The sequence below is a fragment of the Eschscholzia californica genome, unplaced genomic scaffold (assembly GCF_041429995.1).
Source record: "Eschscholzia californica isolate CP2 unplaced genomic scaffold, dmEscCali1.0.p SCAF_2, whole genome shotgun sequence".
Classification (NCBI taxonomy): domain Eukaryota; kingdom Viridiplantae; phylum Streptophyta; class Magnoliopsida; order Ranunculales; family Papaveraceae; genus Eschscholzia; species Eschscholzia californica.
The window spans coordinates 60,300,797-60,323,870 of record NW_028238309.1 but is presented as its reverse complement, the minus strand read 5'-3'; the positions used below and the strand labels follow the sequence as shown (position 1 = coordinate 60,323,870).

The window sequence follows — 23,074 nt, the reverse complement described above, 5'->3', positions numbered from 1 at the left end:
AATTCTCTACCGTGGTTTACCAGTTTGTTTGTTGCTTATCGAATTGAGAATTTTATTCTAATTTTATTTGGAGCGGATGTGGTATCACTTTGATCATATACTTTTATCAACTATTTCTTGATAGCCCGTGAATCAAATGACTGTGAAAATCCCGAGTAAAATTAGTTTTTAGAAAATCATTTGTTTATCATATTGTTTTAACCTTTTTCTTGCGATCTTTACGGCTCATATATTTGTCGTTTTTTTTATCATATTGTTTTTAAACATTTTTTTACAGTTTATATTTTTCATGATATTTATCAATACAATGACCATTTCTTTTGGCTCAATTTTAATTATTCAAACATTGGTTCCAAAATATGGAAAAAAACAAGTTTGAAAAGTTAATGGAATCTGGTGCAGAACTAAACAGAAAGCCAAGTACCTCTCCCTTTCTTATTTTTGCCATCTCTAAACAATAATTAAACACAAAATCAGATTCCCATCTTTCTTGATAACCAAGCATACCTGAAGTTCTTCAAGAAAACCTTATAAAGAAAAGGTTACTCAGAGAACTATAGAGAAGAGAGGAGATCATTGAGCAACAAAATGAGTCATGAAGTGGGTTTTAACCTTCCAAAATGCTTGAATTCTCATGTTACTAATCGGTTGCGCCCACGTGCAGCCACCCATTTACGCGTCGTTACAGGAAAAGTTATCGTTCTTCATAACCTTGGTTATTCGGGTCCAGGGAAATTGGGATCTGTTAGACTCTATAGTAGTACCCAAATTGATCCAGGTTTGTCAGTCTCACCATTTTCATTTTGGAATTTGATTGAGAAAAGTTCAAAATTTTGTCACATTTCTGTTGTGGTGAATTCACTAATATTTTTCTACTATAACTCGTTTCATTTTGCGAAAAAATATCATTATAACAAGTGGTAAATGTCATAATGTTATTTAAATAATACCGTTATTATTATTGTTGTGACAGAAACGGGTAGAGGAAAACTTAGTGAAAAAGCCCGATTTAAGAAGGGCAAGAACTCGGATCACAATGGTATCAGCACCAAAACTTACAAATTGAAGTTCTATATCGAACCTGAATTTGGAATCCCGGGTGCTTTAATTATAAAGAACCGGAATAAACAAGAGTTCTTCGTCTACTTTGTAACAATCGAAGGTCCGGGTAATAGGGTTATTCGGTTCGAATGCAATTCGTGGGTCTATCCATTTAGTAAGACTAAATCTTACTCCACCTTCTTCTCCAACACTGTAAGTTTTGTAAATATTAAAATAACAATTCTTTATTACCAATTTCAAAAGGTGTAGACACGATTTGCAGACGTCGAGGTTTAGATCAAAAGAAACCATATTGGACCGACTGAAACTGATAGAATTTTCGGTTGAACCAAACCGAGCAAACTGAACTAGATTACTCTTTAAACAGATGTAAACACGTAATATAAGTATGTGCGAAAAAACTTCAACTAAAGTCTATACTTCGATAAAATGAAGTGAAAATGATTAAGAGTAATCATATCCGAGAATGGCTCTATAGCTAGCATGTCATATGCCTAGAGTGGAAAACGAACATGCTACTTCAGCATTCAGGCCATTTTACGACACGGTTTTGGGACCATGTAGCAACCTTGAAAATTTATCTATATTCATAGTTTATTGTACAATTTTGATGCAGAGTTATCTTCCAAATAAAACACCAAAAGCATTAATGGAGTTGAGAAAAGAAGAAATGATCAAGTTACAAGGAGATGGAATGGGAGAAAGGAAGAAATGGGAGAGAGTATATGAGTATGACTTGTATAATGATCTTGGGAATCCTGATAAAAACCTTCAACTTTCACGCCCTGTTCTTGGTGGATCACAAACCTACCCTTACCCTCGTAGGGGAAGAACAGGGCGCCCTCGTACCACTCAAGGTTCTCTCTCAGTCTCTAGAGTGTCCTCGCGCCATACCGTCTCATCTTGTAGAACCAACGCATTGATGAACACACAACGTGTTAAGTTTGTGGTCATCAAACTCATAACCAATTGGCAATGAGTGGAGAGAACCTAGACATTATATGTTTGGTTGCTAGATAGCCCTTCTTCCACGTGAGACTATTCTCACAGAGCTATAATATATAACGTGGCAATGTACCTGTCGTGGTCGAACCCTCCATAGAGTTGTGTTTGCATTGGGTCGAGCATACATCCAAACGTCATGTACCTAGGTATCTATTTCTGCACCGTCTTGCAGGTGCGAATTAAAGTCATCTTTGTTGATCCTAGATGTTGTAGGAATGGATACTTCGGTACATGCACGTCTGGGTGCATGTTGGACTCTGATAAACACACAACACTGTAACAGTGTAAAGTGCTCAATTGCCACAGGCTCATTTTGTGTTCATGAACCCAAAAAACACAACCTAACTATATAATTGCTACTAACAATAACAATGTATTATATTTTAGATAATTTAACGGAGAGTCGACCAGGAATATTTGATATTTATGTTCCTCCTGAAGAGCGATTCAACCCAATGAAAATGTCAGAGTTTATATCGAATTCGATTCGAGCAATTGTACATTTTGTTGTACCAGAAGCAAAAGCGATATTTCAACAGACTTCTAGTTCTAATTTTGAGTCGTTCGCCGAGATAAAAGAAATCTTTGCCAACAATCGAAACCGATTTTTAGAAGGATGGATGACTGAGAAATTGAAGAGTTTATTCCCCGAAGAGCTCTCTAAACAAATTCATAAGATTTCCAAGGAAAATTCTATCAAATTTCCAATTCCTCAAATTATTTCAGGTAATTCTTTTTACCACTTCAATTTCAGGTACTACTTATATGAACTTTAAAGAAGAAATCGAAAAAACACGAATTGGGAAGACGTTTTGTTTGTTATTTGCGTACGAATTCTTTTCAGCGAACGAGTTTGCATGGAAAGACGATGTTGAATTCGCACGTGAAATGCTTGCGGGACTTAATCCAGCAGTAATCCAATGCTTGCAGGTAATTAGCCCACACGGAATCTAAGTGCTCGAGGAGTAGACACATGACTTCTCTTTGTTCATGCGGGACTATTTTCAAACAACTAATATTTTTATTTATTTCTTTATAGCGATTCCCACCGGAAAGCCAGACAGGCAAGAGAAGTAAAATAAGGGCTTCACACATAGCCCATGATCTAGATGGTCTAACCATTGAAATGGTAAGTGAACTTTCATCTTTTCTTTCATACTTAATTTCACTATATATATGAATATAATGTGTGATTATTTGTTAACAAATGGAAGGCCATGCAACAATGGAGGATATTCATCTTGGATCACCATGACCATTTGATGCCATTTTTGAACAAAATAAACAGAGAGGGTGTTTGTGTTTATGCATCAAGAACACTTTTATTTCTAAAGGATGACTCTACATTAAAACCACTTGTCATAGAACTTAGCTTGCCTTCTGAAGAAGAAGAAGATGAAGAAATCAATAGGGTTTTTCTTCCATCAACTCATGGTACTGAAGCAGCATTGTGGCAGCTTGCTAAAACACATGTCGCAGTTAACGACTCCGGTTATCATCAATTAATCAGCCATTGGTAATATACATTGCTAGAATCTTGTAGAAAGAGCTTCTTTTAGCGTTTCACACTGGACTCTCAAATTCTCAGCCACGCCACTGAATGTAATTCTGTTTGTTTTACGTAGGTTGAAAACACACGCGGTGGTTGAGCCATTTATAATAGCAACAAGAAGGCAATTAAGCGCAATGCACCCAATTCATCGATTATTAGAACCACATTTTAAAGACACAATGCATATAAATGCTTTGGCTAGAAGTATAGTTCTAAATGCTGGGGGTGGTTTAGAGAAGTCATTGTTTACTGGTAAAGTCTCTATGGAGTTGTCATCTATGCTTTATAAAGATTGGAGATTTGACGAACAATCCCTCCCTGCTGATCTCCTCAAAAGGTATTTTACTTGTTTTTCTTTGACCTAAAACAATCATATACTTATACATTATAGGTATAATGTTAAGCACTTTACGCATTCACTTCCCATCAACACATAAATTTGATATTTTCTTAGCGAAAACAAACTTCCTCTGTGAACCCATTTTGAAATGTTTTCAGGCGGTTAGCAATAGAAGACACGAAAAGCCCATCGGGTGTCCAACTTCTCTTCGAAGATTATCCTTACGGATCGGATGGGCTAGAAATTTGGGTAGCTATAAAGACTTGGGTGAAAGATTTTTGCTCAGTCTTCTATACAAGTGATGAAGATGTTGCATTTGACATAGAAATTCAGTCATGGTGGTCTGAAATAAAAAATGTAGGTCATGGTGATAAATGCAATGAGCCATGGTGGTACAAAATGTCATCAATTTTCGACCTCGTCGAAGCACTAACTACCCTTATTTGGATATCATCCGCTCTTCACGCTTCGTTAAATTTCGGCCAATATGGGTACGCAGGTTACCCACCAAATCGACCTGCATTATGTCGAAAATTCATACCGAGTGAAGGTACGTTCGAGTATGGTGAGTTTCTTAGAGACCCAGATAAGTATTTCTTGAAAATGTTGCCTGAAAGAATGGAAATGAGTATTGGAATAGCATTGTTGGAGATATTGTCAAGGCATACATCTGATGAGATGTATTTAGGGCAAAGATCCATGTCGGAATGGTCGGATAATGAGGAAGTTCGCCGGAGTTTCGAAAAGTTTGGAGAGAGTTTAATGGAGATTGAGAAGAAGATTGTGGGTAAGAATAAAAATCCTAAACTCAAGAACAGGTTAGGCCCAGCAAGAATACCTTATACACTTTTGTACCCTGATACTTCAAATGTGACTTTTAAAGGTGGACTTACTGGGAAGGGCATTCCTAATAGTGTGTCTATTTAGGTTTTGAAATATTTGTTGTGTGATTTTGAAAAAACATGTATTATTAGTGGTGTTCCTTTGTATTCTCATTTTGAGTTAATATTTACGTAATGAGCTTTAATCTGATTTAATCGAACGACACAACGATCAGTTAAAACCCGCAAACTTTTAGATATCTCTGAGGGTTAAACTAGTACAACCACACTGAGTCCTCAACACGTAGGATTCTGAAAAGTTTAACACTAAACCCTAAATCTTAGCTATACTACGTATTGTTCTACATATATAACATGACATATCTTCTTATTAATTAACTTTATTTGTTTTTCTTATTAATTAACTTGTTAATTACTTCTTAGATCATCTTGTACTTGATATTCATTGAAAACTATGTCATCAACTTATGAATAAGGTAAATTTATAAGTAGTATCTAGTTTAGTTGTCAATGATTAGGATTTATTTACTATTGTTGAGACTTGAAAGTTCAGGTGTCTAACTAATAGTCGAAAAGGGACTAATTTACAGAGAATGTTGGGAAGTATAATAGACGACTTCCATCGTGGGTCGCACGCACTGATTTCTTACTTTGCCTGTCTTTTCTTTGCAATAGCATATATTCTTGATATAAACTCAAGATTTTTATGAAAAAAAGTAGTGTGTGAGGAAGGTGTAACCTAACTATTGGTCTAGTAAGTCTTTTATATTTCTAATAATCCTTATTTTTATCTTATTGACAATCTAAATAATATTATTAATATTATATTATTAATTGTAGTAGGTACATTGAACACAAAAGGTCAATTGAGCTTAAGTCCAAGTCCTACTCAAGTATGAGCTTACGATTATATATATATATATATATAGAATGAGAGAGAGAGAGAGAGAGAGTAATGGTATATTTATATTCCATTCCTCCAACATTATTTGTGTTAGGCCACCACTCTTGTGAAGGTCAGATATTTGAACTATTCAACCCAAGTTCCTGCCCGCCTCAATACCTGCCTATCAAAAAGGAGTAATTCTCATTTGGCCCCTCATATTATGATCTAGTCGGATATAACTCCAAACGATATGCTGATTGTTGCCAAATGGCACCTTATTTTGTTGTTAAGTTATTTCTCGAAACCCAATTTTTGCCCTTTCATCTCTCGCAAATTATTATGAACAGTGAGGGAAGAGAAGACCTAGACAAAGGGGTAATAGAGATAATTTTCTTATATGTCTCCCAAGTCCCAAATATTCCATAACTAAAGAGAGAAGACCCTCTCTCTTGTAAATCTATAAAAATGTCACCAATCACCCTCTCGGTCTATAATAAAAGAGAAAGAGAGCTCTCTCAATCTTTTCTGTAAACCAGTTGAGAGAAAGGATCGACACCCTCTCTCTTTTCTTCTCTTATTTTCTCTCTTCATATGTAAAAAGTATTAGAGAAATAACAGAGAAATTTAGAAAGAAACAAAGAGATAATTAAAAGCTCACTAGTTCGGAAGTTGAACGGGCACTATTTGTAAAAAATGGAGGCCAAATGGCCATAATATGAGGTCACAAAAAATTGACCCTAGTAAAAATTGGGGTTGTTTTGCAAACCCCAAACTTATCAACAACTCTTTGTAAAATAACCCTAAAACCTCTATCACTCTATCTTAACCACCAATCTTGGCAAACCATTTTCAGTTATTCTTTACCAAATGTTTTATTATTCTTTTAGTTGGCTCAATAAACCTAAGTTAAATACACCATGACTTATACTTTTTCAACATACCAATGGCCACTAGACAACAACTAGAGAGCTCATCTTATGATATTGTCAAGGAAACATCTCCAAATGTTTCTTCAAGGAAGCTAACTACCACATTTTTTCGATCGACTGATCGTTATAATCCATATCGTCGTAAATCGTCAAGATCAAAAAATGAATCGTCAAGATATCGAGAAGACGGTGAGACGATTATCGGCCATAAAAAACCAAAAAAAGGAAGATATATCGACGAAAAAGGTTTGGGTAAGAATGATAATTTTATGTTTATGTGTTTAGATAGTGATTCTCCTTATTTATCCAATTATAGCTATATCGAAAAATCCGATAATTCTATTAGTCCAATGTTGTGTCAAGAAAATAACTTTTTTGATGGGTCTAAGATAAATCCTATTGAAGAAGCATGTTTGGTGCTCGACGAAAAATCGGAAAATCTTGTTTCGGAAGACGAAGAAGAAGAAGATTCAAAGGAAGTTGTATTTTGGCTGTTAAATTCAGCTAAAAATGACTTTTTCTTACAAAATAAGTCATTTGATTTGGGTAATGAGAGCTCCGTTTTCGACAGTTCTTCAATGTCTATGGGTTCGAATAATGACTTTAATTATCAGATTATCGATTTTAATAGAATGGGTTCTTTGGTCTCTTCTTCAAATAAAAATTTATTGGATTTTCGAGTTGGATTTTCATCGGGTGAAGAAAAAAAGGACTTATTAATGCAAAGTGAATCGACTTTAGAAGATATACCAAAAATGGGTGATGATTTCGACGACATTGATGTGGATGGACCACTTTTTTGGCCTCTCGATCGTAAATTCGATTGGAACCCTAATGTTAAATGGGAGGTTATTTGCATTTCCCCGCGAAAATATAAAGGTAAGATCATAAAGTCTAATGGGTTGTCTCGTTCCAAATCGGTCAGATTAAGCGTACATAATAAGCGAAAAAATGAGTTAAAAGTCGGAACGAAGAAGAGGCTATTACGCAATTCTAGCTCAATAGTGTCTACTGAATTAAAAGTGAAAAAAGAAATTGTGAACGGAAAATTGGCGAGGAATAATTCGATGCCTAACTCTAGCAGGTTAAGCATATCGGCTGCAGAAGATTTCATAAAAAATAAGCCTATTGAATATGGAGAGAACTATGCATTTTTTGGAGAGTTCAAGGACTTCTTAGTGTCCAAAGATGAGTTTTCGATTGAGAAATTGGTAGGACTGAACGAATTCGATGGACACGAAGGGGTTGAAGAAGAATTTGGCGTAATTGAGAAATTGGTTGGACTGAACGAATTCGATGGGCACGAAGGGGTTGAAGAAGAATTTGGCATAGATTACAACTTTTTCCTCGAAGAGGCATTGATTGACTCCTCAATTATTTCACGATTGTCACATAAAAAACGCAAAGGATTGCAAAGAGAACGAAAGCGGGCTTGTTAATGATTTTTAGCAAATAATTGGGTAGTCTTTTTTTTTTTTTTTTTTTTTTTTTTTTGTTGAAAGAAGAAATACAAACAAAAGCACTACAAATTAAGATCCCACTTCATGTTGTCTATAGAGAGCCACGTTCTGGGAATCCTGTGTTTCCGTCCCCACTTCGCGAGAGCGTCAGCCAGGCCATTCGTTTTCCTCGGACTGAACTGAAATCGGATTTGCTCGAAGTGGTTTATTCGAGCTCTGATTTGTTCGATGTTAGATACTGATTGCCAGTTGATAGCTATGTTTCTGTCATGAATATGCCTTATCAGATTGTTGTTGTCGCTTTCAATTATGATGTGTTGAAGATGTAGCTCTTCCGCCCATGTGACAGCTCTAAGGATAGCTATGCTTTCGCATTCTTCCGCCGTTTGTCCCCTGATGCAATCCACTCTAGCCATCCTGAAATCACCGTTTGCATCATGGATGATGTTTCCGATGCCTGCCGGCGAAGTGTGGTTTTTGAAAGAGGCGTCCACGTTTATTTTGAGAAAAGGTGGTGGAGGTGGTTGCCACTGAGGCGGGTCTGCCTTCCTTTTAGCTCTAAATTGCTCAGGGATGTTTGTTATATAGCATTGGATTTGCCGGATAGTCTGCGTCGGCTGGATGTTTTTCTTGCCGAAACTTTTCTCGCATCTAGCTTTCCATATAAACCACATAATTTTTGCCAGAAGCTCGGTCGTTTCATCTTCCAACGAGGCCCAATGTGTAATCCATTCCGGCACGGAGCCAATCTCATCCGTTTTTATGCTGTAATAGAACCAAATTGCCCGTGCAAAGTTGCAGTGGAGAAGAATATGGGTAACAGTTTCCCGATTGTCGCAAAAGGCACATGTATGATCGTTGCCAATGTATCTACCGATTTTGTCTTTTACCGGAAGGCTGTTGGTGCAGCATTTCCAAAGAAAAAGTTTGATTCTGGGGATGGTCCCAATGTTCCATATGAATGCCCAATCTACCTTTTCCGGAGTTCCGGAGTCAGAACTAAGATGCCTATACATAGATTTTATAGTGAATTGCCCAGAGTTTGTGAGTGTCCATACCATTTCATCCTCCTCCGAGGGGTGAAGGTTGATGCCAAGGATCGCGTTGCCGATGTCCTTGTCGAAGTATCTTTGCAGCAGGTTTCTCTTCCAAGAATTATTGGCGATTAGTTGATCAACTGTATTTAGGGGACAATTTTTTAGGTTGAGTAGCGGTGGAGGGTGGTTAGGTATCCAGAAGTCCTGCCAGATATTGATGTTGGTGCCTTGGTTAATGTTCCAGAAGATAAGTTTTGAGAGGTTTCCGATGGGTTCGGCAAGCGATTTCCAGACCCATGAGTGATTTTGTTTTGGGGGGGTGGGTTTATCCGTTTTGGGGTAGTATTTTGCTTTTAGGAGTTGAGCCCAGGGTGCTGAAGGATATTTGAGAAGTCGCCAGCCAAGTTTACATAGAAAAGCTGCATTGTCGATGGCTGGTAATCTAAGTCCCAGTCCGCCAAGATTGCGAGGACGACAGATTGATGCCCAGTTAATAGTGTGAATGGATTTTGTTTTTCCCCACCAGAATGACCGTTGAATGGTCTCTATGCGTTTGCTGATGCCTTTGGGAATGGCAAAGCATTGCATCTGATATCGGGGAACCGCCGCGGTAATAGACGAGATGACTACAGTGCGGCCAGCTTGTGACAGTAGGTTAGTTTGCCACTTAGACAACTTATTCTGAATCTGAGCCAGCAGAGGTTCGAAGGTCTGTTGTTTTTGGGACCCTATGAACAGCTTGGTTCCAAGGTACTTGTCTAAATTCGAAGCTTGATGAACTTTCAGTGATTTGGTGATGATCCTTTTGAATTTGGGGTGAGTATTTTTGGAGAAGAAGATGGTCGATTTGTTGTAATTAATTACTTGACCCGACTCGGACCCGAATACTGATAGGATGGAAATGAGGTTGGAGATGTTGTCCAGAGTGTTCCTCCCGAAAATAATACAGTCGTCAGCAAAGAGAAGGTGGTTTATCTTGAAGGTGGCTCGAGCAGTGGAAAAACCGATGAATTTGTGAGGACTATCAGGAGAGTCAAGCAGGCGACTCAGGCCTTCCATGGCTAAGGCGAACAGGAAAGGCGACAGTGGGTCTCCCTGCCTTAAGCCTCTAGTCACATTAAAAGCTGGGCCCGGTCTGCCATTGATAAGCACTGCCATTGAGGAAGAGGAGATGCAGGCGTGTATCATTTTGATCCATTGTGTGTCATATCCTAGGTTAACCAGAATGTCTTCCAAATAATGCCATTCAACCCGATCGAAGGCTTTGGACATATCCAATTTCAAGCCAAAAAAGCCCTTCGATCCACGTTTATTCTTGAAGGAGTGAGAGATTTCCTGACTGATGATAATATTATCTGTGATTTGGCGACCGGGGACATAAGCCGCCTGAAAGGGGGATATGATGTCTGGGAGGGTAGTTTTCAGCCTGTTTGCCAGGATTTTGGTGATGATTTTATAGGTTGTATTTAGTAGGCTGATAGGTCTGAAATCAGCTGTGGTTTGAGGGGCTTTGGATTTAGGTATGAGACAGATGTGGGTGTGGTTTGTTGCGGGAGGTAAAGTGGCTGTGGTGAAAAAAGTTTTGACCAGCTGAAGGATGTCTGGTTTGACGGTTTCCCAGTTTGATTGGTAAAAGAAGGGAGGAAAACCATCCGGGCCTGGAGCAGCATCAGTTTTCAGGGAGAAGGTGGAAGCTTTGATTTCCTCCTCGTTGGGAGATAGGATGAGGAGGTGATTTTGTGAAGCAGAAATCTGAGTAGTGAAAAGGTTTTTGATAGTGCTAGTGGGGAGTAGGTGGGCCGTGGTTGAGATATTTCGAAGGTTTGTCAGGAAGAGATTAGAAATCTCCTGGGAATCCGAGCACCAAGAATTGTCATCTCTTTTGATGTATGATATGTGATTTTTCCGGTTTCTGGTAATTGCTTTGGCGTGGAAGAATTTTGTATTTCTATCTCCCAGCTGAACATGTGCTACTCTGGATTTTTCCTTCCAGATACTCTCCTGCAGGTTGTAGGCCTCCTCCAGCTGGGTTGTGAGTTGAAGAACACCCACAGGAGTATTCGAAGTCTGAAGCAGGGTGGTTAAGTGTTTGATTTTTTTCTCAATGTGGCCAAAGACCGTTCTATTCCACTGAGAAAGTTTGATGGCTAGCTGGTTAAGCTTCTGCTGAATCAAGTAGTTGTCCCTGGACCAGTGATCGAGGATAAAGGCTTGACATTGTGGGTGGGACATCCAAGTTCTTAGGAATTTGAAGGGTTTTGCACTCAAGAAAGAAGAGGAGTGGGTGGTAAGTAAAATAGGTAGGTGATCAGATCCCACCCCTGGGAGGTGAGTGATGCTGGAGGAAGGGTAAGTAGTAAGCCAGTCCAAGTTGGCGAGCGCTCTGTCCAGACGCTCTTGGATCAGTGTACCATGGAATTGCCTATTGGACCAAGTGAATTGTGGGCCGCTGAAGCCTAAGTCCTGAAGGCCCATATCCTGAATGCTGGACACAATTTTCCTAGCCGAGGGAGGGATAGGTTTAGGGGGACCGCTTTTATCAGACGGGTACATGATAGTATTCAGGTCACCAATGACAATCCAAGGAGTGGGTTGGGCTGAGGATACTTCTTTAAGGATGTCCCAGGGTTTTTGTTTGTCTTTGTTGTAGGGGCAGCCATAAAACCCGGTGATGAGTAGGTTGTTTGCCTGATCTTGAAAGTGAAGGGACACGTGAATCATGTTTTGTGAAGTCTGTATAATCGAGAGGTCAATATCCGTTTTCCAGAAGAGGGCTAGACCCCCTGCTTTGTTGACTGGTTCAACTGTTACCTTCTTGTAACTATTATGAAGGTTGAGGAGCTTGTCCAGATTCATGTTCATGCATTTTGTCTCGGACAGAAAAAGAAGGTCAGGGTTGTGTTCTTTGAGGAGAAGCCAGAGGTGTTTTCGGTTTAAAAAGCCTCCACACCCCCGGACATTCCAGGCCAGGATGGTTAAGGGGCTCGGGTTTGGTAGGTTTTGAAGGGTGAAACCCGGGTTTCTCAAAAGGGTTTGACTAGAAGAGGTCATCTCCAAAAACAGCAAGGGCCGGGGACTGCCGCGAGACGGGGAGAAAGAAAAAGAAGGGTCCACCAACAAGCACACGAAAGACTAGAGGCACCAACAGGATTAAACCGAAACAAAAAAGACAATAACCACTAAAAGCAAAATAAATCTAACGGCACCCCGGTGGGGGCGCTTACAAAACCTGGACGTCCTGGTTCACTTCGCAAGAGGCACAAAAGGTGGGGCCAGGCCACCACACTATCACCCTCGAAAGGGGACCAGACTCTTGCAACTGAACCAGGAGATAACTAACAGAAAATAAAGGACAAAAAACAGAAAACTAACAACCAACCAAGCAAAAGCAGAAAAATAACTAAAAACAAGGAAACAGGCTGGACTAGACGGGTGGACTAGAGGCCCCCACCACTTCATGAGCATTGATCATCTCCAAGCTTTGGTAAATGGCATTGGATTGGTCAAGAAGGTGCCTGGTTTCCATGTCATCCACCAAACGGGCATGCATACGGGATGAAGGGGGTGAGTCCTCTGAGGAACTGATCGAGAGGGGTGAGGAGTTGGTTCGAACTCGTTTTCCACTGGTGTTAATCCGAAGGGTTTCATGGTTATGGGCCCTCACTGGTGATGGTGGAGGTGCCCGAAGAATAGGTTCTTCTGGCCTAGGGTTTTGATGGTCTTCCTCTGTGTCCTCCATCGGCTCGTAACTGGAGTCGTCTTCGTCATCGGAGTTGGGGATTGGTTCTGGTTCTGGGCAATGGCCGAGAGGGTGTTCGATGATCCGACATGATTGACATATTGCTCCGGGAAATATTTGATAGCTAATATTAATGGAGCATTCTCTGTCGGCAAAGAGAAGGTTGATGACAGCAAGGAGTGGTGTGCGAACATCATATAGAAAGTGAACTTTTATGACCTTGTTGTTGATGAAGCCCAAGCTTCTGGGTTTGATTTCAATGATCTTCCCCATCTTTTCAAAGATCACATCCAAGTCTTCTTTGTTTTGGATGGAGAGGGGAAGTTTGTAGAGGGTGCACCACATGGGCTCAAAGAATAGGTCGTCTACTTCCTCATTCAGTGGGAGTACCACCTGTTTGAGCACGAGAAGACGACCCCTCATAATCCAGGGTCTTCCAGCATTCAGGGTATTAAGGACGAAAAGGCTTTTGGGTTTGATCAAGAAAGTGTTCACCGGACCTTCAACACTAGAGTAAAAACAGTCCCTGAAAAAGACCGAGAGGGGATAGAGCATACGCCTCAGTTGAGCTAAGGAAGCCTCTTCCGGGCAGCACCAACGTGCTACCCAGCCTTCCGTTGTCTCCTGAAGCTCGTGGTTAACTGAGGGTTTCTGGTAGCGGAGAGAGAGGTGACCCCTAGGGGAGATAGCAAAGTGAGTGGCCATGAGGGGTTGGGAGGGAGACAGGGACGAGGGAGAAGGTGATGTTAGGGTAACTAGGATGGTGAGGAAAGAAGAAAGAAGGGAGAGGAGAAAAGAGAGGGTTCTGTTATGGATTCTTTGAAGTAGAAGAAGTGGAGATGAGGGAGGTTGAGGGTCGGGGAAGGGGTTTAAAAGGAGGAGAGGTAAGGGGGTAAAGCCTAAACCTACCATGCAATGATCATATTGCATGCTCTGTAATTGGTGGGAGCCAACCACCCGTCACTAACTACTCGTCGGACAAGACGAGCATCAAGTCGAGAAGCACAAAACAAACAAGAAGGAAAAGAGGAGGCGCAATAAAACCAGCTTCGGAAAACCAAACGACAAAAGGTAATAAATCAGAAGGAGAGAGAGGAGAGAGAGAGTAATAAATGGTCAAGGAGACCAAGAGATTCGCAGTAGCTCGAGGTGACGTACCTTAAATGAGAGAATCAGGCGTGTTCCAATCACTCTCGGGGTTGCCGAACGTCTGTGTTTGATGACCTACGAGATGACACTCCACCAACGGCGAAGTTACCGTCTGAGACTCAACCAAGCTGCATGCAAGAATGATGATGGAGGGTTTAGGAAGCTCTTCGTGTTATTGGGAGGAGGTCGAATCACTCAAGCTTGAGGTAGTGATTAGCCTAGAACGAACGATAAATGAATACCAGAGATGATTTGAGGCAGGATCTTAGAAGGATTCGGAAGCAAAAGGGTTGCCGATGGGAGATCTTAGGGTTTCTGAGCTTGGAAGTGGGGGAAGTGGAAAGGGGAGGGCTGACGTCACTGGGGAGTCTCTCTCTCCTAAAAAAACTTCCTCCGTCACCAAATAATTGGGTAGTCTAACATAGTTTTCTTGGTTTTGAGAGTCTTTTTGGTTTTCTCCATTTTCATTTTTTTTTCTCTATTTTTTCTTAGAGGTGTGTGTGAAATGGCTTGTTCCCTTTGGGGCATACTCTACCATGGTTTTTGCAAGTCTAGCTAACCTAGATTTTTTTTAGGAGTTGCTTGAGAGTATTTCCTTCATTTTCTTTTTGTTGTTGAAAGATTTCCTTCATTTGCTGTTAGGCAAAATATCCTATTCTTATATATTCAAAAATATTAGTGGAAGAATTTGTGTGTGGATGTAAGCAAATCGCTGAACCACGTAAAAATTGTTGTGTTAATGTGGTTTTCATGTTTATTTACTTTCAATTGTTGTTTTAATTGATAAGTTTTGTTAAAACCAAACAAGGGGAAGTCTTGAAATTCATATCATATGTAGTATCAAAATCCGATACATTTGGGTAGTTCGAGTGGCAAATGCGGTGAGCTTTAAGAGATGAGTTTGACGGACGGAGAGCATCGGAAACATAATTTTGTTATGGGAGGGTGGAATAAGTTACTTCTTAATTGCAATTAGAAGAAGAGCTATATTCTCATTTGGAAGAACAAAATTTCCTCAATGTTTTACCCTAATATTTTATTTCTGCCCAACGTTTTCTTTTTTACTTAAACCAGTAAAACAGGTTTTCTTATCGATGGATATTGTGTGTAGAAGAAAGGAGAAAATAAGAGAAAACGACAATAAAACGTAAAATAGCTGAGTCATTTGGCATGCAAGAGAAAGAAATAAGATACCTAAGTCCAAAGTGATGGACATAGAGTTGCTTCTTGTCCTGGCGGCATGTATGATTTTTCTATGTTCATTAACTTTGATACCAACTATCAAACGATTAAAGGACGCCTAAAAAAGCATTTTCTTCGCATTAATAAAGAAATAAGGTACTTCATCTTTGTAGAATGTACTCTCGTCTTCAATGGTCAAGACTCAAGACCATACACTTCAAATTTATCTTAAAGGATTGAGATTATACCTCACAAATTCTTTCTCCAAAAACAATAATAGTATACAAGACTAGTAGAAAATATACAAGTACTACATAGTAGATTATGGAGACTCATACTACCCCAACCTGGCCAACCATCACCATGGCTTAGTTAACAGGGGCTCTAAAGGCGCCTCAGTCGTGCACAAATATCACATTTAATTTTTATTGGAGACCAGACTCACATTTAGTTCTTAATATTGTCCCATTTGGTAGCAAGTTTTAATGATCCGATCTCTTTGTCCACCTAAAATGAATATATATATATATATATATATATATATATATATATATATATATATATATATATATATATATACTAGGCATAGTCTGTGTCTTCAACACGGTGAAAGTCCAATTTCAAACTTGTAGTATGATTATCATACGTTTGAGAAATTTGCGCTTCTTTCATTTATAATACAACAAAAAAAGAATTCGCTAAAATATCGAAAGAAAATATGAATATCATAAAATATAAGATCTACCGTTATTGAAGATATATGGAATAAATAAGAGAGAATTATTGAAAGAGAACAATGTGAAAAAAGAATAGGTGAAAACAAACTATTTTTTTTTTAGGAACAGGTCGATTTAAATGATAGGAAAATTAACTACAATTATAAATAATAGAATTTAGTAAATTTATGTAGAATTCAGCTACCAAAACTATATGGCCATTAATAAAGTTAAATATAAATTGAAAGCCGGATGTGAAATGATTGAAAACAGAAATAAATGATAGATGTAGCGCGAGGGTATACTATGAGAGAAATTTTGTAGAAATGAGAGTAGGTATTTTTGTATTGTTTATCGAATAGATATAATGTTTGGGAGAAAAAACAGATCAGATAGGTCTTAACTCTTAAACTTCAAAACTTCAAAACCTTATAAAGGTAACCAACAAATTGATTCCATAGATTAGAAAAAAGATGGACAAAGGATAATGACAGGAACACTAAATTCTTTCATATATCAGTTCTAAATAGGAGAAGGAAAAATAACATAAATGCCATCAAACTTGAAGACCAAAATTAGACATCAGATCAGGTAAAATCGCTAATCGTCTTATTGAACATTTTTTCAGGGCTTCAAGGGAGTAGACAGTCCAACCATTACCTATTGACTTAATTCTAACGAGAAGGCAATTTCTGAGGAAGAAAGTCGAATATTAGGAGCGCCACCTAATACAAAAGAAATATGGATGGCTCTTAAAGAAATGGACTCTTATAAAGCGCCCGGACCGGATGGTTTTTTTACTTTGTTTTACAAGAAGTGTTGGAGCACAATTGGAGATGATGTCACGAGACAAATCCAAAACATATTTGAATCCGGTAAACTACCAGGTAATCTGAATCACACTCATTTAGTACTAATCCCAAAAAATCAAAATCCAGAAAACCCAATAGATTCCAGACCTATAGCATTATGTAACGTGCTATACAGAGTGGTTACGAAGATATTAACAAAGCGGGTTAGTCCACGTTTATTAGAGTTAATATCGCCAGTTCAAAATGCTTTTGTTCCGGGTAAGCAAATAATAGATAACCTGATAGTGGCTCAAGAAACGGTACACTTCTTACAACAAACCAAATCTATTTCAGGCACTTTTGCACTAAAAGTTGACATGGCTAAAGCTTATGACCGCGTAAATTGGACTTTCTTGGGTGAGGTGTTAACTAGATTTGGTATTACTGGCAAAACACATAAGTTGATTATCAATTATGTAACAACACCATCCTTCTCTGTTTTGATAAATTGTAGACTGAAAGGGAATTTCCGAAGTGAAAGAGGACTTAGACAGGGATGTCTTCTTAGTCAGTACTTCTTTATTTCGTGTTCGGAATTGTTGAGCAGGTTAATGATGAAGGCTGAAGTAAATAGGTTATATAATGACCTCAGAGTAAACAGATTTGCACCAGTGGTGAGCCATTCGATGTTTGCACATGACCTCTTCTTCTTTGGACAAGCAACAAATAATAATATTAACCAACTGAAGGAGATTCTAGAAACCTATGCAAGTTATTCTGGTCAGCTCATATGTCCTCCATTTAATTTAGCATGAATTGCAATGGGAACAGGAATGATCATATCAGGAGTATTATGGGTGTTATGGAGATGGAAAACACTGATAAATACTTGGGAAACTACTTACTTCAATCTAAGTACGTTTGCAGGTCATATGAGTTTTATTGAAAAAATATCATTGAAATTGGCAGGGTGGAAAAGACATTCCCAATCACATGCGGGGAGAACTGTATTAGTGAAGAATGAGTTAGCAACGATACTGGTTTACTTTCTCTCAACAAATTTAGTGCCAAAGAAAACACTATATGAAATTGAAAAATGTTAGAGGGCTTTTTGATGGGGACATGACTCGAATCAAAAGAGAATGCAATATATCGGGTGGCAGAGACTAAAGAAAAACATGAAGAATGGAGGATTGGGGATTCGTGATATGAAGCAAGTTAACATGGCTTTAGTTGGGAAGCTATGGAGATTTTTAGAAGAAAAAGAGGCAATGTGGGTGAAATTACTTAAAGCAAAATACATTAAAAATGAAGATTTTTGGAGACACTCAAATAAAAAATCAGCTACAGCTACATAGAAGAGTATGCTTCAAATGCGGAAATATATTAAACAAGGTAGATGCTTCATAGTAGGTGATGGAGAAGAGATTAGAATATGGGATGATCTATGGGTTCCATCGTTAAAAGGCTTCAGACCAGGAAGAAGTATGAGGAATGTAGAAGAAAACTTGAATTTATATAAGGTGAAAGATTTGATTGACCAAGATCTCAGAGCATGGAAGAGCAATTTGATATTTGATGTATTTGATACAAATTCAGCTAGAGAGATTCTAAAGATACCTTTGAGCGGAGTAGAGACTATAGATAAAGTAGTCTGGATATACACAGAAAAAGGAAACTTCACGGCAAAATCATTACACCAAACGATAGAGAATGAACAACCATCGAGTTCAAATTTCGGGTCGGTTATAGATGCATTTCCATGGACTAAAAGCATCTCCAATAGGACACTCTAATACACACTTTAAAAGTCTAATTGTCAAGTGTCAAATAAGGATTATTTTTCCTAGTGTCAATATAGAGACACTCTAAATTTGTTTGGTCTCCAATGGAGATATCTAAAATCTCTATACTTAATACACATGTCACTTTTAAATTGAATATGGAAAAAGTAGTTGAAAAGAAAGGGTTTTTGTTGGTTTAAATTTTAAAGTGACACTTAGAAAGAGACACTCTAGTTTTAGAGTTTCTCTCTCTAGACACTCTATAATAAATGTGTCAACTTCATAATAGAGTGTCTAACAAAGTGTTCCATTGGAGATGGTTTTTTAATAAAAACTCACAAAGTCATGTGGCACTTTAAGTGTTAGAGATTGAGTGTTCCATTGAAGATGATTTTTTAACAAAAACTCACAAAGTCATATGTGGCAATCTAAGTGTTAGAGATTGAGTGTCCCATTGGAGATGCTCTAAGTATTGGAAGAATATGAACATTGCTTCAAGAGTTCAGATGTTCATACGGAGACTACTTCAAGATGCTTTACCAACAAAAGTGAAATCACCTCGATTTAATCAAAGTGAACCAAAAAATGTGCCTATGTGCAATGAAAAAGAAGATGTTAATCATTTATTTAAGACGTGTCGATTTGCAAAAGAAATGTGGATTCAATCTCTTTTTGAACTTCGAGTTGATGACAGTAGAAACATTCAAGAGGTCATAAAAGAATGGTTTGAAAATGCTATAAGTGATGAGGGAGCGAAAATTGGTCTATACTTACTGTGGTTTCTTTGGAAGGCAAGGAATAAACTAGTCTTTGAAACTAGCAAGATAGGGTGTGAAAGCATAATTTCAGCTGCCATCAATATGTTCAAAGACTTGGAAGGAGAGAAAGATGACGAAGAAGAAGAAGAAGCAACTCAAATGAGAGAAGAAAACAGTACAAACGTTGCATGGAAACCACCACCATTAGGGTCTGACAAAATTAATGTGGATGGAGCCTTTGTTGAAAGACGAGGAGCAGCAACAACAATGCGTGACGGGAGAGGCAATATGGTGGCGGCAATGGTGGAGACGTTTAGCTCCAATAATCCAATGGAATTTGAAGCAAAAGCCGTTAAGTTAGGTCTTAAGATGGCAAAACAAAGGCAAGAAAGTGACATCACTATTAAAGGAGATGCATACAGAATAATAAGAGCATGTGAAACCGAATTAGAAAGTACAACATGGAAGATAAGGAACATAATGACAGAAATTCATGAAGAAGCGAGATTGTTCGAGAATACCAATTTTAAATTCATTGCTCGTGATCAACTAGCCAAATTTGGTTATTCAAATAATGTAACTCAAACTTGGGAAGGGAATCACCCCCCACCTTGTATTGCTGTAGCTATCCAAAGAGATAGGTTATCTATTGTTAACGCAACGTGAATGAATAGACTAATAGGCTAAGTCCTATTTTTACCCAAAAAAAAGATAAGAAAAGTGATTAGAAAAATTAGTGATATTTGTTACACCACATTCAAATCCCATTGAACATGGTAATTATCGTATTGTTGGAATCGGAGCCGATTTTGACTCGACCCGACTCGTCAAATTCAAAAACGGAATGCGTCATTGCGCTCGTCTCGTCGAGCTCTTCAAGTTAGAGCTAAGAATCACTTGAATCCGGTTCCGGATGAATGAGAAATTCAAGTTTAAAGTTTGGACGAAGATCAGTTAAGTTAGGGGCTAAATCGTTTAACCGGACAAGTTAGATCAGGGGCCGTTTGAGCGGGACAGCATTGGGACGCAGCTAACAGCGTTGGATCAGATAGATCCAACGACCTGCGTCACTTCCGCGTCGGGCACCTGGTGGGATTTCGTCCGTTCCTTCATCTAACGGTCGGATGGGTCATCTGTTGGGCAGCATTCGGGACAACTCGATCGCCATCCAACGGTGGGCGTTCCACCCGAGATTTTGTAAGAAATCCAATGGTCCAAATTAGAACCAACTCCAAATTTCAGTTATACTTCAAAATTGGTCCTTAGTTCCGAACAAATGTCCTTATAACCCAATAGACACATATACCCATTAGTAAACTTTATTTACACCAACAAAGAAATGGAAAAAAAACACACTTAATATGAATCAGTGTTGAAGTATTACTTACAAGAGGTTAGAGCAAGTTCGATGCAGAGGTTCAGATCAATTTTGGAAGTTCCTAATTTTTTTAATTTTAATGTCTAGCACTCACCAGGGGTTCCAAATTCAATATATGTACATTTGAGATGTACGTGAGTGGGATTTTGATTTCAATTTTTAACTATTAAATTATTGAAAAAAAAAAAAAATTTGAATATCAAATTTTATCAAAATTTAAGAGGGAACTGGAATTTCAAATTTTACCAAAATTTGAGAGGGAATTGGAATTTCAAATTTGACTCAATTTCCGAAAGGGGTGAGTTTCAAATTCGATTTTTTTTCTATTTTTGTTTCATCTATGAATACAACCACTCGTCTATTAAGTTTTCTACATCTCTTTTTATATTCTCTACATCTCTCTATATATTCTGTAAATCTTCACTCTACAAAATGATCATTAAGGTGAGATAGAGGCTAGGGAAGATGGTGCAAATTAATACGAAATGTGTCAAGCAGAGTTGAGGGATCAACAACCGCATATCCGTCATGTTAGTTCTGTTTCGGGTCATCGAACGATAAATTGCAACAGAGAAGGTGGTCATGAATAACTTATGCTTTACTATTTTGACGAGAATCCACTTTATGATGGTGATACATTCCGAAAGCGATATCGGATGAGGTGTGATTTATTTCTACATATCACCAATAAGGTAGTTGCCCATAATCCCTATTTTGAAGAAACGAAAGACACCTTCTGCCTTAAAGGTTATCACCGCATCAAAAGATAACCGCGGTGATGAGAATGCTTGTTATACGATACAAGCAGATTGACGCAGCGGAAAACTGATGCAGAGAGATTTTCATAAGATCTTTCAAAAATTTTAGATATCATCAAATCAAGTTATTTTATTAGTTTCCTATTAGGTTAGGAAACTAGTATTTTATTTACTATAACTTGTTAATTAGAGTTTGTTTAGATTTATGGAACCCTAATGCTATATAAAGGAGATTCAATAGTGGTTTAATTTATCAAGTTTGATCAATAAAATTGAGTATTTTAGTTTAATCTTGTTAGTTTTGGTTTTACAAGTCTGAAGACGGAGATTTCAAGACCTTTTTCTGGGGTTTATAAGTTTTAGACGAAGATCTAATTCTTCTCAGAATTTCCGCTGCGTCAGTTGACATCAAGAGCGAGGATTCGCCTAGTTCGATATCATTTACTTGAATATCACTTTAGAACACATAATGGATTTGTCAAAGATGCATCTAAAGTTGGTTTAACAGAAAAAAAATTATCCACATTATTTTCCATTTCCAATTTTTTATCAATAATATGGAGAAATATTATCATGGTAACAATCATTCAATGCATGTGAACCCATGTAGAGATTATAATGAATATAAGATCAAGACAGAGATACCAATCTTCAATGGATTTTTACCTATTAAAAGAAGAACACAATAATTTCAACATTATGATAACAATTCAGGAGATGAAGGTACTAATTTCTCAATGCAAGTGTACCCACGCAGAGATTATGATGGGTACAAGATCCATAAAGAGATACCAATCTTTGATGGGTATTTACCTATAAAAGACTTCTTTGATTGGCTAGATAAGATCGAACGGCAAGTCAATATGTCGGTTACTGTTCTCAATGAGAAGATAGTTAAAATTATCTTGTAGACTTAAAGAGAGTGTCGGCAGATTGGTGGGATCAATTACAACATCTAAGAATGAGACAAGGAAAGACACCAATCCAGAGTTGACCGTTTATGAAAGAGAACTGAGAGAGAGGTTTTTACCTCCTAATTATCAACAACACTTGTTCGGGATATACAAGAACTGTAGACAAGAGTTGCGTTCAGTGAGTGAGTACTATGAGGAGTTTTCAAGATTGGCTCAAAAAAATAATATAGAAAACATTACAGAATATGAAGATATTGTAGCAAATCGATTTTGAAACTGCTTAAAATTTAGTCTGCGAGAGTATGGACTATTAAAGATGCCTACAACTTCGCCTAAAATATCGAAGTCCGCGAGCGGGACTATAGGAACTTTCGATCGCTTTAATACACAAAAGGTAAAAGAAGTTCACCTAGTGAATGTTGAACCACAACGAATTGTGACCATAGACAAATCAAGTAATATTATTCATAAGTAAAATCTAATATTATTGTGTTCACGGATAAGTCTCCTGATCTCAATTTACACGAGAAGGGATTTGTTTCTGAAGAAGTTATTCAGGATATTGAGTTAAAGGAAGTGGTTCAGGAAATTGAGCCAAAGGAAGTCGTTCAGGAAATTGAGTGCAAGGAAGTGGTTTAGGAAATTGAGTCAGAGGAATTCGTTCAGGAAATTGAACCAAAGGAAGGTTAGAAACTTTACAAGTCAGACTTTAGTCCAATTAAATTTCTTTCACATGAAGATTTGTTTTCAATATTTTGTGAGTTTCTTGTTGTTTCACATGGATTGTTAAGT

General features: G+C 38.1%; 3 protein-coding genes across 3 annotated transcripts; all 3 read left to right on the top strand.

The window, feature by feature from the left end:
- Nucleotides 1–74: 74 nt before the first annotated feature.
- Nucleotides 75–4,996, top strand: LOC147559809 (linoleate 9S-lipoxygenase 6-like). The gene is made up of 9 exons (XM_086661749.1): nt 75–778; nt 974–1,254; nt 1,679–1,919; nt 2,455–2,793; nt 2,912–2,997; nt 3,107–3,196; nt 3,282–3,583; nt 3,693–3,956; nt 4,118–4,996. Exons 1-9 carry the CDS (start codon nt 589–591, stop codon nt 4,884–4,886), a joined length of 2,562 nt encoding a protein of 853 aa, XP_086517875.1. The 5' UTR covers nt 75–588; the 3' UTR covers nt 4,887–4,996.
- A 1,634-nt stretch (nt 4,997–6,630) lies between these two features.
- Nucleotides 6,631–14,805, top strand: LOC147559808 (uncharacterized). Its single transcript, XM_086661748.1, has 2 exons — nt 6,631–8,079; nt 14,417–14,805. The coding sequence occupies exon 1, from the start codon at nt 6,631–6,633 to the stop codon at nt 8,053–8,055; it is 1,425 nt and encodes a 474-aa protein (XP_086517874.1). The 3' UTR covers nt 8,056–8,079; nt 14,417–14,805.
- A 4,151-nt stretch (nt 14,806–18,956) lies between these two features.
- LOC147559807 (uncharacterized) lies at nt 18,957–19,898 on the top strand. The gene has a single exon (XM_086659217.1). The coding sequence runs from the start codon at nt 18,957–18,959 to the stop codon at nt 19,896–19,898; it is 942 nt and encodes a 313-aa protein (XP_086515343.1).
- Nucleotides 19,899–23,074: the final 3,176 nt, after the last annotated feature.

Bases quoted from the DNA above. Each gene is read 5' to 3' on its own strand.
- LOC147559809 (XM_086661749.1), top strand. From the start codon at position 589: ATGAGTCATGAAGTGGGTTTTAACCTTCCAAAATGCTTGAATTCTCAT. The intron at 779-973 runs GTTTGTCAGTCT...TTGTTGTGACAG, and splicing joins TAGTACCCAAATTGATCCAG to AAACGGGTAGAGGAAAACTT. The intron at 2,794-2,911 runs GTAATTCTTTTT...AATTCTTTTCAG, and splicing joins AATTCCTCAAATTATTTCAG to CGAACGAGTTTGCATGGAAA.
- LOC147559808 (XM_086661748.1), top strand. From the start codon at position 6,631: ATGGCCACTAGACAACAACTAGAGAGCTCATCTTATGATATTGTCAAG.
- LOC147559807 (XM_086659217.1), top strand. From the start codon at position 18,957: ATGAACATTGCTTCAAGAGTTCAGATGTTCATACGGAGACTACTTCAA.